Source organism: Vicugna pacos, unplaced genomic scaffold, assembly GCF_048564905.1.
Source record: "Vicugna pacos unplaced genomic scaffold, VicPac4 scaffold_19, whole genome shotgun sequence".
In the NCBI taxonomy this organism is placed as follows: domain Eukaryota; kingdom Metazoa; phylum Chordata; class Mammalia; order Artiodactyla; family Camelidae; genus Vicugna; species Vicugna pacos.
This window is the reverse complement of record NW_027328740.1, coordinates 70700378-70715711: the sequence shown is the minus strand read 5'-3', so window position 1 is coordinate 70715711 and position 15334 is coordinate 70700378. Positions and strand designations below refer to the sequence as shown.

Genomic DNA, 15334 nt, shown 5'->3' with positions numbered 1-15334 from the left:
ATCAAAGCTCACGTCTATTTATTCATCACTCACTTTGCTAATTGGGTACTTACAGAGCTCACTTCACCGTCCTCCCGTGGGCTCAGGCTCCACAGAAAAGAGCTGGTGTGTCTTCCTCTTTTCTAGAATAAGACACATTTAGCTTGTAGACTTCTGTACCTCGCCAGACTTAGGAAATTAGTTTGTTGGTTTAATTGTATTTTCTGTTGGCCATGTCCTGACAGGAGAGAAATTTTACCTCATGGTCATGTTTCAATTAGCTATTACTGAGAATTGCTGATCTGATACATAGTGTATGTATTACATTAACTTTGTAGAGTAGTTATCATTTTTCTGTCTTTGCCCTTTAATTTTGTTTGCCCCTTCAGTGTTCTATTCTTTTTGGGGCCTTATTTTTTTTAAATTAAAAAATGTCTGTTAGCAGTTAAGAAAAAAATAGGAAAGAAAAAATGCACATGAGAACTAAATTTAGAAAATGTCTAGTGTGTTTTCTGTCTCGGCAATGGAGGGTACTAAAACTCCTGAAAACCTTCATTACACAAGTTCCTTAAAATGCTGATTGAGAAATAAAACCTTCCTTCCTCATCTTTCAAGCTGCACAACTCATTGTCAAAAAAGTGAGGGAAAATTCTCAGAAGCCAAGACAAACGAGAAAGCAGGGTTTCTGAGAGATACGTGAGCGTTAGAAGCCATGGTGTGCTGGTTGGCTCCTGAACTGATTTTCAGTTGCCTTGACAAGAGGGAAGGATGTGAGCCCCAGGCCTCTCACACTAGGAGTTGGATGGGTGATCATATAATGGGCCAAGCCCATCCTGAGAATCTTGCTTTACTAAAGGGTGGAATAGGAAAAAAAAAAATTCCTCAAGACAAGAAAGTAAGAAAAGTCAATTTTGTTGGAAGAGGGGAAAAATAACAAATCCAAAGTAAGGATATAGTTTAAAACTGTTCTGGCATGAGAGTGACAACAAACTCCTGGCAGAAAAGCACAGCTACTCCTTGATTGATAAGTTGTGTTTTGAATGAATCAGTGAACAGCTATTCCGAAAAAGGCCTCCAGAGTCTTGTGGATCAAGATACTGGACAGCAAACACCTCTCTTCCAAGGTCTCATTCAAATAACCAGAAAGGTTTTAAAGGAAACTAACAATAATCTGAGTTGTATTTATTGACATTACTATATGCTAAGAATTCAGAGGTGACTATGGAGTTGTCTCCTCTTTTATGGACCTTATTTTCTCTTTGGGGAGAAAAATGACATAGTTGGGTATCTTGGTGGAGGGAGGTGTTAGTCTGTTGCAATTAGCCAGGAGAGGAGATTAAGAAAACAGTGAAAGATGGGTGAACTTTTTAGCTGAGGACAGTCTTGTTCACTTGGCTTTTAATTGCAGGCTCAATGAGCTGGCACTGGAGGGACTAGATCTTACGGAGGATGGACTTAGCTCAGGCCTCTTTTGAATGGACAAGTGAACCTGGAAAAAGACAGTCAAATCTGTGCAGACATTAAAGTTCACTTGAACGTGCTGCATCCCTGAGCCAAAGATAGGACAAATATGCAGCAATTCTTGAGGACAGAAGAGTGGTTTTTAAGGTTCTCCAAGAATGAATCCCATGGAACCGAGATGGCCAGTTGTCAAACTGAGACTTTGTTCTTTGGACGGTGTACCCAGCAAGGGTATTGGCCTTTTATATGTTTCCATTTGTCTTTAATACATGTCTGTTGATGAGGACATGGGCACAAATGTTTGACACCTTGTCGAGGCGATTTTGGATACCTGCCTAGAAGCACGGGCACAGTTGTGGCTGCTTCATACATCTTGCAGCCCATCCCTTTCCCCGGCTCCGTGATCACGGCAGAGTGGTTCCTTGTTGACCTGTCCGTTTCCTCTGTGACATCATAACCCATGAAAAGACCGGAGCATATTAACTTGGCTTTTTTAAAGTCAAAGAAACAGATCAAATATGGAGTCAGATTTGTTCTTTCCTATTTCAGTAGTACCATGGAGATGGCAGTTTGGGCAGCTTTTTGTAGTGTCCTGGAGGCTTTCTCTCTCAGCTTCTGGGTGCCTCTATTGAAAACCCTTCATTGCTGTCTGGCCTGCTTGCTGGTAATGCACACTGCCTGTTTTGCCCTGAAGATGTGTTCTGTTTATAAACTCATCTCTACTCCTTGGAAAACAACTCAAGAAAAACTCGGTTGGTTTTCCACCAGCCATGGGCAGGGGTGCGGTAAACCGTGTTATTATTTCATAAAATAATAGTAATAATAGTAATAGTCATAGTAGTAGTACTTGTAGTAATAGTAATAATAATAATAATAATAATAATAATAATATTAATAGAAGTCTTAAAACAGGACAGAGCACATTGGAGAGAGTCAAAAAATGCTTTCTGTCTTAAATCAAAAGTGATGACTAGTGATTCCATGGCTGCTATATTTGCTAAGCTAATTACTCCTTTGCTCCATTACACATTTCTTTTATCTGAAAAAGAAATACAAGGAAATGGTTTAAAAAAAACTCAGAGAACAAAAATACACAATTGAAAGAAGTTTTCCCTCATCCTCTGTTCTTTCAGCCCTCTCTGGAGATGCCTCTGTTTACTATCCTTTGGGTGCTTTTCCAGATATGCTTTGCACATTCCCACCTATGTATGTAAATTCCTTTAAAATTTTAGTTATTTTTAACTTAAAGGGGTTTAAATCCTCAACTGGCATCTGGCCGGGTAATATAACAGAACAAATCTGACTCCATATTAGATTTGTTCCTTTGAATTTAACCCTATGCTCTGTCACCTAGGCTTCATCTTGCTTGTAAAACAATGTTGCCTAGAGCCTGAAATAAACAGGAGACCCTATTCTGAAGGCTCTGACCTTTAAGGATATTTAACACTTTTTCATTCATTAAAAGATAGCAAATTGCAGAATAGAAAATAACGTTTCTTTTGTTGGAGGTTTACAGGGATCTGACCCACGCAGATAGCTGCAAGAAGAAAGGATTCTAACAAGAAGGAATTCCTACACTAAGAAGTTTGCACTAACCAAGCACATAGGAAAGGAGCCTGAATTGTGACTTGGGGAGATGGTTTTCCAGGACATTAATTTGCCATCTAGGTCTACAGAAACTTGCTATTCCATGCCCCAACATCTGGTCTCCCAACTTATTGGCCTGTCCTGCACTGAGGAGAATTAATTTCGACTTGGTAACACTCCTATCTACCTAGAAAGCTGGGCACTGGAGCTGAGTGTTATGGAAACAGGCCAGCCAAGACAAAAGCACCAATCGGAGTGTTGGAGTACTCAGAATTATTATGCCGGTGGGCTCAGAGGGGCTTCGGCTCCGAAGTTTTGAGTACCTCCAAGACGTGCACATGAGGTTTTAAAGGCTTAGTTACAAGTAAGGGGGGATTAGCCAATAAGGCTCAAAGAACAAAAAGCAAGGAATAAGTACACTGGAGCTTATCAATTTGTAACAGATCACATTACTGACACTTGTTGAGCTTGGAATTACGAGTTAGGTTGTTAGCCCAATAAACTGACACTAAACTTCAGATTTACGAGATAGCCCAGCATAATTTAGATCAGTAAACCGACACTTATCACACTTAGATTTGTGACTTAGCTTGTTAGCCCAGCTGGACTTTTCCTTCACATGAGGACAGCTCTCCCACACCCAGGGAACTACTGTGAGCCCTTGATGTTTCCACTAGGGTGGGGTATGGTTTACCCAGGAGGGATGGGGACTATGCACCAACACTCAGGCAGTCTGCTCTGTCTGGGGCTCTGATCTTGTACCATCCCGCTCCCCGCCAGCCCAACACCTGGGACAGTGGAGCTAAGGCAGAGATCCTGCCTGCCTGTTTCCCAGCGTGTAAAAGGGGAATATGTGCTCTTCCCAAGGTAGTTCTGAGCGACAACACCTGCGGGTGCTTGGTTCTCAGAGCAACAGAAAACCCAGCTCCGCGTGGGGGCAACGGGTGTGATCTCCCTAGGGTTTCTGCAGAAGCATCGGACGGAGGGTTGGATCACGGTGGTAAAATTGAGCTGCGGGGCTTGAAGGGTAACAGAAGGGTACAGAGGCAGGTCTGCCGCCTAGGGGTGCCCCAGAGGTAAAGCTTTTTTTCTCCAACTCCTCTAAGACCCTCCCTTCTCCAGATCCCTTCCTTCTCTCTGCTCATCCTGTCCATCTGTATCCCTCCAATTTTCCCGTCCTCTCCACCCGCTCCCATCTTCTCCCTCCCTCGCTGTCCCACCTTCTCTCACCGAACCCAGAGAGGATCGCTGGCCCTCCTGCGCATGCGCAGTCAGTGCCAAGTGGTCCGCTGGTTGGGAGCTCCATATCCGAGCCGGGGATCGGGCCCAAAGGCTTCTCAACTACGTCGCCCGGTAGGCCTTTGGTTCCTGCCTGGGGTCGGGGCCTCTGACTGTGGAAGTGCAACGTGGGGGGCTCCTGGGAAAGGGGTCAGGCGGCTGCGGGAGGGCGGTCCGCCTGTCACAGACCCCAAGGGCGCTAGTCAGCCCGTGTTCAGATGAATTGCTCAGGCCAGACCCCTCTGCCAGCGCCACCTGCCCCGGCGTCCCGGCCACAGTGTCCAGGGCCTGGTGTGCACCTGCCATCTCTCACCCAGCCGGGATCCCCTCAGTCCGCGGCTGGCGTCCCCTTCCCCTCTCCCTCCCGCTAGTCCTCTCCTCCCGGGCTTCCTCTTCTCGTCCGGCGGCCCGTCCCCGCCCCTGGGCGGGCTGTGTCCCGGGCGGGCGGGGTCTGCGGACCCGGACGGGGGCGGGCGCCTGGGACTGTGGCTGGGGCTGTCCTCCGAGCGAGGCTGCAGCCCGCGTCCCCCTCCCCGCTTTCCCTGCCCCGCGACCCCGGGGCTGCCCTGCTCTCCCTTTCCCGCTCCCTGAGGACCAGCTCTGTGGCGTGGGCGCTGCTACCTGGGCTGAAAGCCTCCGGCTCTAACGCCCAGCTTCTCCTGGTGGAGTCGGGAAAAGGGAGCGTCACTGCTAAGCGAGGTTCTGTCTCCCCCCTCCATGTTTCTGCCTCAGGTAAGTACCTTGAACACTTTCAGGTGTTATGATGGCGGTGCTTGTTGATGTCACGTGTTTTTATAGTGAGAGGGATTGCAGTGGTGAAAGCAGGGCTTGGTTCTGTTAAAAATGTGCTGAAGGCATGAGGCTGTGACATCCTCCTTCCTTCCCTCTCCCAGGGTGAAAGGAGTGATCCTCGATTTTCAAAAGATAGTTACAGTCCCTAACTAGCCCAGCCCAGCTATTGTGTGTTAACAGGAACAGCACCACCAGAGGCCTTGGAGAGCCAGGCATATTGCAGCCCTAAAGTCCTCCTGGCATAGTTTGGCTTGTTTAGGTTTTTTGTTTTTCTTAAATTGTGGGACAGACTAGTGTATAAACTGAAAAATAATTGTCAAGAAATAATTTTCATAGGACAGTTTTATTGTGATATAGTTCACACACCATGAATTCCATCCATTTAAATGGTACAATTCAGCAGCTTTTTGCATATTCACAGTGGTGCATGCATTATTATTCCAGAACGTTTTCATCACTTCAGAAAGAGCAGTGGAAATGAATGACCTATCCACCCCTCCCAAGTGGTGGTTCTAAAGAAATTTCTTGGCTATTCCTGACCATAAATTAACTTGTTATATTCCAAGAAAAATCTGGTAGGAATTCTAACCAGAATTGAAATGAATCTGTCTATCAAAACAGGAAGAATTTATACCTTTATGGCATAAACTTCTTCTACCCATGAATATATCTGGGACCCTATCTTTTCATCTGACCAGAGCCTGGCCCATGTGAAGTCCTCACTAATTTTTGGGCTTGTGAATGATGAGATTCTATACATCATTAGTTGCAACTGTAGCCTTTCACAGAAGAGAAAAGTAACCTCAGTGAAGCAAGTGACTCTCTGATGGTCAGAAAGAGTGACAGCCAGTGCTGGAGTGATCCAGTGGACTTGGTGTTTGCAGCTAGATTTCTCGACCACCTACAGTTAAGGGGATTAGAGAGTTCTTTTATTTTTTCTTAATGGCATTGCATTTATTTTTACTTATTTTTTAAAATTATTTTTTATTTAAGTGTATTCAATTTACAATGTTAGTTTCAAGTGTACAGCAGAGATTCAGTTATAAACATATGCATATGTATATATATATGTTTTAGATTGTTTTTAGTATAAATCACTACAAGAAATTGAATATAGTTCCCTGTGTTATGTAGCAGGTCCTTGTCATTTATTTTATATTTACTAATTTGTATCTGTTAATCCCCCCTTTCCTGCCTGCTAAACACAGTTTGCTTTCTATGTCCATGAGTCCATTACTAGGAGCACCGTTTTTCCTAGTAATATATGCTCTTTTGCTGCTTTCAGTTTCAGTAATTCCATCTTATCTGTGGGCGCTTTTCTTCTGGTGGCCTTAATGTGGTTTGCACACGTGGTAATAGAGATCTGTATTTGGGAGAACCCCAGGCCTCGTGTAGTCCCTGGTACAGAGTGCCCACTGAATTGATGCTTGAACTGGGAAAAAAGCACAGTAAATGTTGGAATTTCCACTATGGTTGAGAATTCTATAACCTCTTTTGACAAACTTAATATTGGCTGCACCCATTCTGGGTAATTTGGTGGAAATTCATGTTATGGTGGTGAAGAGACGGGGCCTTGTATGCTTCTTCTCTTTCTGTTTTCTAACACTCATTCTCCTGGGCCTTCCAGATCCTCCCCTAGAAGTGCCAGGTCTGGCTTGGTGCTGCGCTGAGGCAATATTTGTTAATAAGGCCCTTTCCTCATCTCTTCTGAGCCTCCGGTTCTTTCTCTGCACAATGAGGGCTTAGACTAGATAACTACTTTTCAGTTTCTTTTAAAGCCATGTTTCCTTTGAGAAACAGAAAATGCAAATCTCTCCTCTCAAACCAACCCTTTAGATTTTGAAAAGTCCTCCAAGGAGTGACATAGCTCTTTGTGGAAAATGAATGTGATTGTGATTCCAGGTGACACAGAAAAGACTCTTCAGAGATTGATTGCAGGGAGAGGGCAGGAAAGGGGCAGTATGTCACACTTTCTAGTGTGAGCACTGGAGCATGGGCTTGGATTTAAATACGGTGTCTGACGTGGCCTCTCTCTAATCTTGTAGAATGTGATAAACTACTCTACCTCAGTTTCTTGATGTGTCAAGTTGGGGTGATAATATTTTAAGGCTTTTGTGAAACATTATGCAAATAAGCCATTTGTGTATGGGTAGAAACAAGACCTGCTAGGGATTCAGGGATTTGTTTAAAAAAAAAAAATCTTGTCCATAGCACTCTGTCTGTGTGTATTTAGTAGTTCCTGAAGGGTGAGGGTGAGTCTAAAGTCCATCGTGGGACAGGTGGCCCATGATTCTCTGTGCCCCTGAATGCCCCCTCCTCCCCAGTCCTCTTCCTCAGTCCAGGATGAAGTTCCCTAGTAGATTTACTCAGAGGTCTTGTGAAAATGGCTATTCATTTTATTGTTTCACCAAGAAGGGCTGCCATCATGATCTCTGTGGTCAGGTTTTGAAGGGCTGCCATCATGATATCTGGTAAGAATTCTATGGAATTGGGTGTTTCTATTTAATGAAAAGAAAAAAATTACAAATAGAAAATTAGAACAAGGATGGTCACATGGGCTCTTGGAAGTGGACACCATTAGAAGTTGGAGGGACTAGTGGGCTCAGTGGGAATGTTAACTGAGTGTATCTCATGGGCTGGGCATTGTCCTATTTGTACTGTGTGTTCCTTATTTGAGACAGTGAGCTCACCTAACCTCGAAAACCTCTTTAAAAAATTAGACTTTTTATTTTGAGATGTAATGTAGATTCCCATGTGGTAGTAAGAGATAATATGGAGAGAGCCTATGGACTCTTTGCCCAGTTTTCCTTAATGGTTCCATCTTGCAATATTGGGGTACAATTCATTACTGACTCACTAACAATTTGAGGTTTGTGTTATTGCCCTCATTTCTATCCATGATTAAATTGGGGCTTAGAGAAGCACACAGGCCTGCCCAGGTCACCCACATTGTTAGTGCAGAGTCTGGTGAACGTGGGCTTGGGATTCCCAGGAAGTATCATTATGATGGTCTTTGGCAGGGAGCAGCATTCACTTTGCTTGTTTATTCATTCATTCAAGAAACATTTATTGAGTAAATTCTGTGGGTCAGATGCTTTCATAGAGTTATCTGATTCTTCAGCAGTACTGAGAACCAGGAAATATTTATATTTATTAAACTGAGAAAATTAGCTCTGAGAGGTTATAACTCCCCCAAAGGAAGAATAGCTCATAAAGGGGGGATAGTACAATTGTACATTCACCACTTTTTATGCAGGTGGTACCCTAGGCATTTTACATTTGCAAACATCCGTAATCCAGATATATTCTTGCAAGGCAAGGATTTTTTTTAATTGATGTATAGTCAAGTTTACAATGTTGTGTCAATTGCAAGGTGTTTTTTGACTTTTGAATTAAAAAATACTTTTTCAGGAGGGAAATTAGGTGTATTTATTTGTTTGATTTTTTAAAATGAGGTACTGGGGTTTGAACCCAGGACCTCGTACATGCTAAGCATGTGCTCCACCAATGAACAGTACCCTCTACCCCAAGGCAAGTTTTCTTATCCATTACTATGAAGCTAAGGGGTTCAAATAAATTGAATAGGAATCCAGATCTTTTGATCCTACTGTGGTCCTTCTCTTTATATTCTGCTGAAGGGGGTTGGGGAAGCATTTCCTTTGTTCATTTCTTTATTCAGCATTTTTGAGCAGTGACTTTGCATCAGGGCCTTGCTAGGTGCTTGGAAATAGAAAATAAGAAATGACCTTTCTCTGCAGAGGCAGGAAGCCTAGACCAAAAACTGGGTAATGTGATCCGAGCTACAGTAGCCATGTGCAGACTATGAGGACAAACTGTACCCCCGGATTTGCTTTGGCTTCCCTTGCCTTCTGTCTGGTACACACCAGGTCACCGCAACCCAGATGGGCCCATAGCACACAGCAGAGTATGTACCTCGATCTCCTCTCCTGTCTCGGCAGGGCCTGCAACATGAGCATCCCTGACTACGTGCAGTGTGCTGAGGACCACCAGACTCTTCCCGTTGTAGTCCAAACCATGGAGATCATCTCAGAGGAGAATTTCTTTTGCATCTATCAGCTACTCACCTCGGTGAGCCATATCAGCCCATGTGGCTCCCAGTGGACACTCTGTATCCACTACAGGCACCGCTATGTGCCCGAGAATGGGTGGAGCGTCTTCCAGAAACACTGCAAGGTCGTGGGCCTTGTCACCATTACCGACTGTCTCTCTGCCAAGGCCTTGGAGAAGCTCCACGTGCAGAGGAGCTGTATGGCACCTCGATAATGACTCTCAGCTCTTTGTCTTTGTACTGCATGTGGAGGAAGTCGAGCAGCCGCGCACCGACGTTGCCTTCAAATTTAGAGGACTGCAGGGTGGTGGAGAAGAGGATCGAGGACTTCACTGAGTCACTCTTCATCTTGCTCAATTCCAAGTGGCTGGATGGTGGCCCCAAGAATTCTGGGGACAAGATCCCCCTCCCCTGCATCCCGTTTGAGAAGGAGGACTTCATGGGACTGGACACAGACAGCAGGTAAGTTTACCTGGAGGCCAGTCCACCCTGGCTTTGTGCCGGATTGCTTCCCTACATCCAGAAAGGGATCAGCAAGGAAGAAGTCTGTCTTGTAGCCAAGGGGGGATGGAGATGCAGCCCGCCGGTTTCCAGACATTTCAAAGTGAATCCGCCTTTGTTTCAGAGAGATCCTTTTAGGGTTAGTGTGGACACTTACTCCCGCTTTACAGCCATGACCATGGTGGGACCCCTGGGGTTGCTGTCCAATAAAGTAGCCAAAGCCACTGATGCTAGGAGCACTGGGGAGGAGGCTGGACTGAGCTGAGATGTGCTCTAGGTCAAATGCACATCAGACACTGAGGCTTGTCTAGTAAAAGTATATAAACTATCTCTTTACTTCCTATATTGATTACATGTCAAAATGATAGTATTTTACATACAGTAGATTAAGTAAGATCTGTTCTTAAAATCAGTTTCTAGTATTTGTTTTTTGTTTGTTGGTTTGTTTCTTTGTTTACCATTTTAAACGTGGCAAATGGGAAACGTTATTTACATGGCTCTCATTTCATTTCTGTTGGGCAGCCTGTCCTGGGACAGTCTCATCCCTTTGCTTATAGATGAGATGCTGAACCCCGAGAGGCGGAACGAGGAGCTGGTTGAGCTGGGGCTGGAGCCGGTGTCTCCTGCCTCTCAGGCCCAGCACCTATTCTGCTCAGGCCCTCTCTTCTTGCCCGACAGCCTCCATGCCAAGTTAGGACATCAGAAACACCGCCGGGGACTTCCGAATGAACTCCTTATGCAGGGAAAGGCGTATCACGGTGTATGGGACAGAGCAGGGAAATGTTCATTCTCACTTTTTCCCTGTGATTAAGTCAACGGCCCCACATTGCCTCGGAAGTACAGACGAGCTCTTCTGGGCTGCCTACCCCCCCAACTTCAGCTCTGTTTCCCGGTGTATCTGTTGTGCTGTCCCTCAGGCAGAAGAGGGTGAGATGCCTTTTCCGAGACGTGGAAACCTTTGCTGGGGAGAGTGAGGGAAGCTGTGTTCCCCCGGCCTACGGCCTCTGTCCTTGAGTCTGGAGAGGGCTCATGGTGGTCCCACAGGTGACGTTCGGAGAACCTGGCACATGTTTCTGGGCCCGCTGTGAAGGAAGTGCTCTGTGACTCTTGAACTTAGCTAAGATCAGATCCTACTCTCTGGTTGTTGGTAAGTTGGAGGAGAAGATGCTAGAGAATTGATAAAAAGAATGTCTAGACCAGCCCTGTGAGTGAGAAGCACAGGGGACACGAGTCCCACCTGCGAGAGATAATGTAGCGGGCTCTGGATGAATTTTCTGTTCCTCCCAGACATACCTCTATGACTTAAGGAAGGGGAGAGGCATGCTGTAGCCATGATCTGTACTTGTCCTCTCAGGGCCCTGTGATCTACATGCCTGCACTCCCCATCTGCTTCTTAAGATGAGCTGGCATGTATAGGAGCCTGGGCACTGCTGAGGGCATAGCTGCCAGCACCGTGCTACACCAAGTCTGGCTCTGTTCACCTCTCCTGTCAACACCTGCTGAGGCCCCAGGCATTAGTCAAGGTAGGTGCATCAGTGCAACATAAGCAGGGACCACTTCTCCCCCTGGACAGACTGGTGAGTGAGCAGTGGAAGCCTGGAGCCCTGCCCCAGCCCCCACGCCAGTGCCTCCTCTTTTGTCATAGCAGGCACTGGTGATATTTTTGCTCAACAAATGCTTGTCTCTGTGTCTGCAGCCCCACCAGAGAATGCCAGATTGTTTTTGTCTTTTGAAGTCTGCCCTTGGGACTTGGTGGAGTATCCGGATGTGTAATTAGCCCACAGTGGTTGACACTGTCCCCATTGTTTACCCAGAACCTCGTGTACCAGGCATGGCTCCCAGTATCGAAATACAGCAGCGCATTAAACCTCCCTCCTTTTGGGTCTGTCTGTTCTGGTACCATAAGGGCTCAGCCAGCTTCTGAACGTCAGTGAGATAACGCGGCCAGTGAGCTCGGGTCAAGCACATTCTCCTCCAGTCACTTTTACCCCATTGTTGCTTTTAGTATTCCACAGTCATTAATTATTTAAACAATTCTTTGGTACAGGAGCAGAGCCTAATTCTCTCCTGCTACTCTTGGTGGAAGTGAGTAAAACGGTCCAGACTGAAATGCGACCACAATTTGTAGCTCAAAAGCTGCCTTGAAGCTTGTAGGTGGAATTTTGGTTAGGGGCGCTGACCACTTTGGGGTCCCCCGGCAGCGCCGCTCCCCTTAGGTCCCTGCTTTCCCTGGAGCAGGGGGTGAGGGTGGGTCTCACCATCCCCTCGTCCCTGGCCTCACACACTCACGTAAATTCTTGTACATGCTGTCAAAATCATTTTTGTTCTTGTGTGTTTCTAATTTTCTCTTGTTCCTCTTTTCCTTTTTCTTTATTCCTTTTTCATTTGTACTGCCCAGTGAGCATGTTGTTGCATCTGAAAATGTGGGCTGTGCACACCCTGCATTGGAAATAGCCAGATTGCCCTCCATACTGTCTCCATCGCTTTAAAAAGCAAAATCTTAATATCTGTCTTGATCCATGTATTATCCTAGTCATTTTGTATTTTCTAATGTTTTGGAATATTTGCTTTGTTAGCACATTACCCACTGGTGTTAGATACCTGTTAAAATCCTTGCTTTGAGGGACCTGTTTGGTCCTCCTTTTATTTGGTGACAAATGCGCCCTTATTAAATTTGTTTGATTGTTTTGAAGAAGTAAGATGCGAATTGATTTAGTCGGCTGCTCAGGGATTCTTTTCATGGAGTATTTAAACTTGTAAGGTCAAACTCTGCAGCATTTTGCTCGATTCCTGCTTTTACACAAACGTGCTCGGCACGCGGTTCCTGGCTGTCGCTGTGTGACGTGCGTGACGGCGCTTCCTGGCCGGCGGTCACTGGTGAGGAAGTGGCCGGCTCGGGGGTGACAGCTGCAGGGGATGCTGTTGGAGGAAGCGGTCACCGTTTGGTTCTTTAATTTTTTTTTTTTTGCATTCAACTTCCCCGTGCCATTTACTTTACTTTGCCTTCATAAAGGGGCAGAATTGGGTCTAAAATCCATGACACTATTTGTTCCCTTTACGAGGCTGGTTTTTCTGGGTATCAGGACAACATGACCTTCTCCTAAGTAGCCGGCTCACCTGGATCTGTTGGACACAGGGACAGCTAAAAGGGCCGTAGCTTCCTCTCTGCTCCAGCCAGTGGGCATTCAGAGCTGGGTCTGTGGTTTGCCTCAGCAGCCGTGCAGACCTCCCTGCCCCGGCCTTTACTTTTAACCCATGTTGGCAGTAAAGAGTTGAATCCGTTTCTGTTGCAGCTGACATCCACCACTGACAGCCGTGTCGTTAGTTTGTGGTAGTCAGTCTCCAACACCCCAGACAACCGTGAAGGAAGATGATTTGGCCGACCTAGGACCCTGGATTCTCACCCTCACCATGGTTCATCTCACCCGGTGGAAGGGTTTGGCCACCACCATCATGCTGACCATGAGGCCTTGTTTCTCCTTTCATGCTCTGGTCCAAATGTGGACACTTCATTTTTCACTGAATCTGTCTCGCTTGAGACAGGCCAGAATATCTGAATGAGTCCATCACATTCTGGGTGGGGAACAGAACAGAAGTAAGTGTCGCAAGTAGATGGAGTCTAGGCTGTCCGGGTTGGCAAATGCAGGCTGGGATCTGTGATGGCTGGGCTGTACACTGGACACAGGCCTTTCCCGTGGCTCCCGAGAGCCCAGGAGTTGGAGTGATAACAGCCTTGCGTGGGTTCCCCCATCCTCATCTGCTCACTGGCAAGTGTGTCTGCTAATTAGGAGCTCCCCCAGACCTCGGGCCCTTCAAAGCTCAGACCACGGGAAAATCTTGAGTCCCTTCTCCTGGGCCTCCTGTGTGAGAATCCAGTGCCTTCTGAGGTGACCAGCGACAGGAGATGCCTCCCCCTCCAGGGAGCACCCTACGGCGGACTGTTAGTGAACCATGCTGTGAGCTTGTGTGTTTCCGGCCATGGTCCCTGCAAAACCACACTTGAGATCAGCTTATTGGCGAAAATAAAAGGACTGATTCCAGGGCAGGGCCGGGGGGAGGGAATAGTGGAAATTGAATTTGAGCTGAGACAACTAGGTGGGTGCTGAGGCTGTTACTAAAATGGGGAGTCTGGGAGGTACCTGCCAGGAATCGAATTCCAGAGTAAATGGTGGACATGAGGCATTTTTAAGATGCCATTTTTCATCCAAGTTAGGACTTCAAAGAGGCACTCGGCTCTATGAGACTGGGGCTCAGGTGAAGGAGCTGGACTAGAGATACAAGTTGGGAGTCGTCATTCTTAGCTGGTGTTCACAGCCTTGCATGTGAATTAGATCATCTCGAGAGCTGCAGACTGAGGCTGAGGGAGGGGAGGGCTGTGCCTCGGTTGGAGGTAAGCCCAGACCATGCAGCTTTGGTGTGTCAGCCAGCGGCGTTTATCATTTTCAGAGCAATCCCATTTATCCTTAAGGGGCCTGGGGCTCAGCAGGGCCAGCCAGAAAGAAATCCAAAGGGAGAGTCTTGGCCACGTGTGCGTCTTAGGAAGGTGCAGAGGCTGCAGGATACGGAAGGTTAGAATCCTCAGAAGCTGGAGTTGGAGTGGGGAGAAGGTATTCACAGTCACCTGTGAGGGAGGGAGGGAGGCCTAGGGAGTCCCCACCCTACCGGACTCGCTTTCCCATGAACAGGAGGCAGTCAGACAGAGGATCTGAGGTAAGAAGGATGGGCACTGGGAGGGGAGCCAACCTGGAGAATGGTGCTTGGAAAGTTCTGGAATAGTCTCCCTGAAAAATAGAGTTAAAAATACCCAGACTCTTAAGAATATTGTTAGTGACTTGGGAGGAGGCAGTTGTTTTTCTGGCCTCCTAAGTGTAAGTCATGTATCCAGGGATACACAGAAGATACGGGCAGTCTGTTCCGGGGACTTGATCCTTACCAGGTGGATCAGTGCAAGTTTAAAGGGGCAGAAGGGCAGCGGAGCGAAACTAGCCAGGCCCCGTGTCAGGTAGCAGTCGGCCGCCCTACTTGTGTGTTTCATTCACATCCATGACTCCCAGGTGGGCGCTGACAGCCCCCTTTTGGGGATTGGGAAGCCTTCTCAGAGGGGTTAAGGAATTGGTTTGTTTAGCGGTTGATAAATGCTGTAGCAGGATTCAAGCAGAGCCTTGTCAGACTTCAAGGGCATGTTCTCTCTACCGTTTCCAGTACTTCCCTGTTATACCTGGAATGGTGAAGTGGGTCAGATTTGGAGCCTTTCAGAAAAAGTATGATTTAAGTGCCTCAGGACTGTTTCACAAAGCTCAGCGTTCTTTGATGGTTCTGAAGCATGCAGTGCTTTTCGCCCCACAGAGGTAACGTCTAACTCCATTGTCGATGATGTGGTTGCAAATGATATACAGGTGTAAAACCACACTTCGCAGCTTCTAAAGGGAAACTCTCCAATTCTCCCTTGGTCGGCTTTCTTCCACGGGGTGTAACTGTGCTGCAGCATAGGCCTGAGCTTCCGTATGGAGTGAGGATTTAATATCCGAAGTTAGCATAAAATGGTCAGATGAAGAAAACCGACATTGACAATTTATTTTTGGGTTTCATTAGTCAAGATATACTATCAGTTAATGGCCCATATAGCAAATGAAATTCAGTATAGGACATTGCATTTCTTCCTTTCTA

General features: G+C 46.4%; 1 protein-coding gene across 1 annotated transcript in view; it reads left to right on the top strand.

Moving 5' to 3' along the window:
• The window catches only part of LOC140693515 (trafficking protein particle complex subunit 9-like), a 170837-nt gene that overhangs the window by 112663 nt on the left and 42840 nt on the right, over positions 1–15334 (top strand). The window contains exon 5 of the mRNA XM_072957335.1: positions 9057–9628. Coding sequence (XP_072813436.1) covers positions 9057–9381 — 325 coding nt within the window. The 3' untranslated portion in view covers positions 9382–9628. The remainder of the gene's footprint in view (positions 1–9056; positions 9629–15334) is intronic.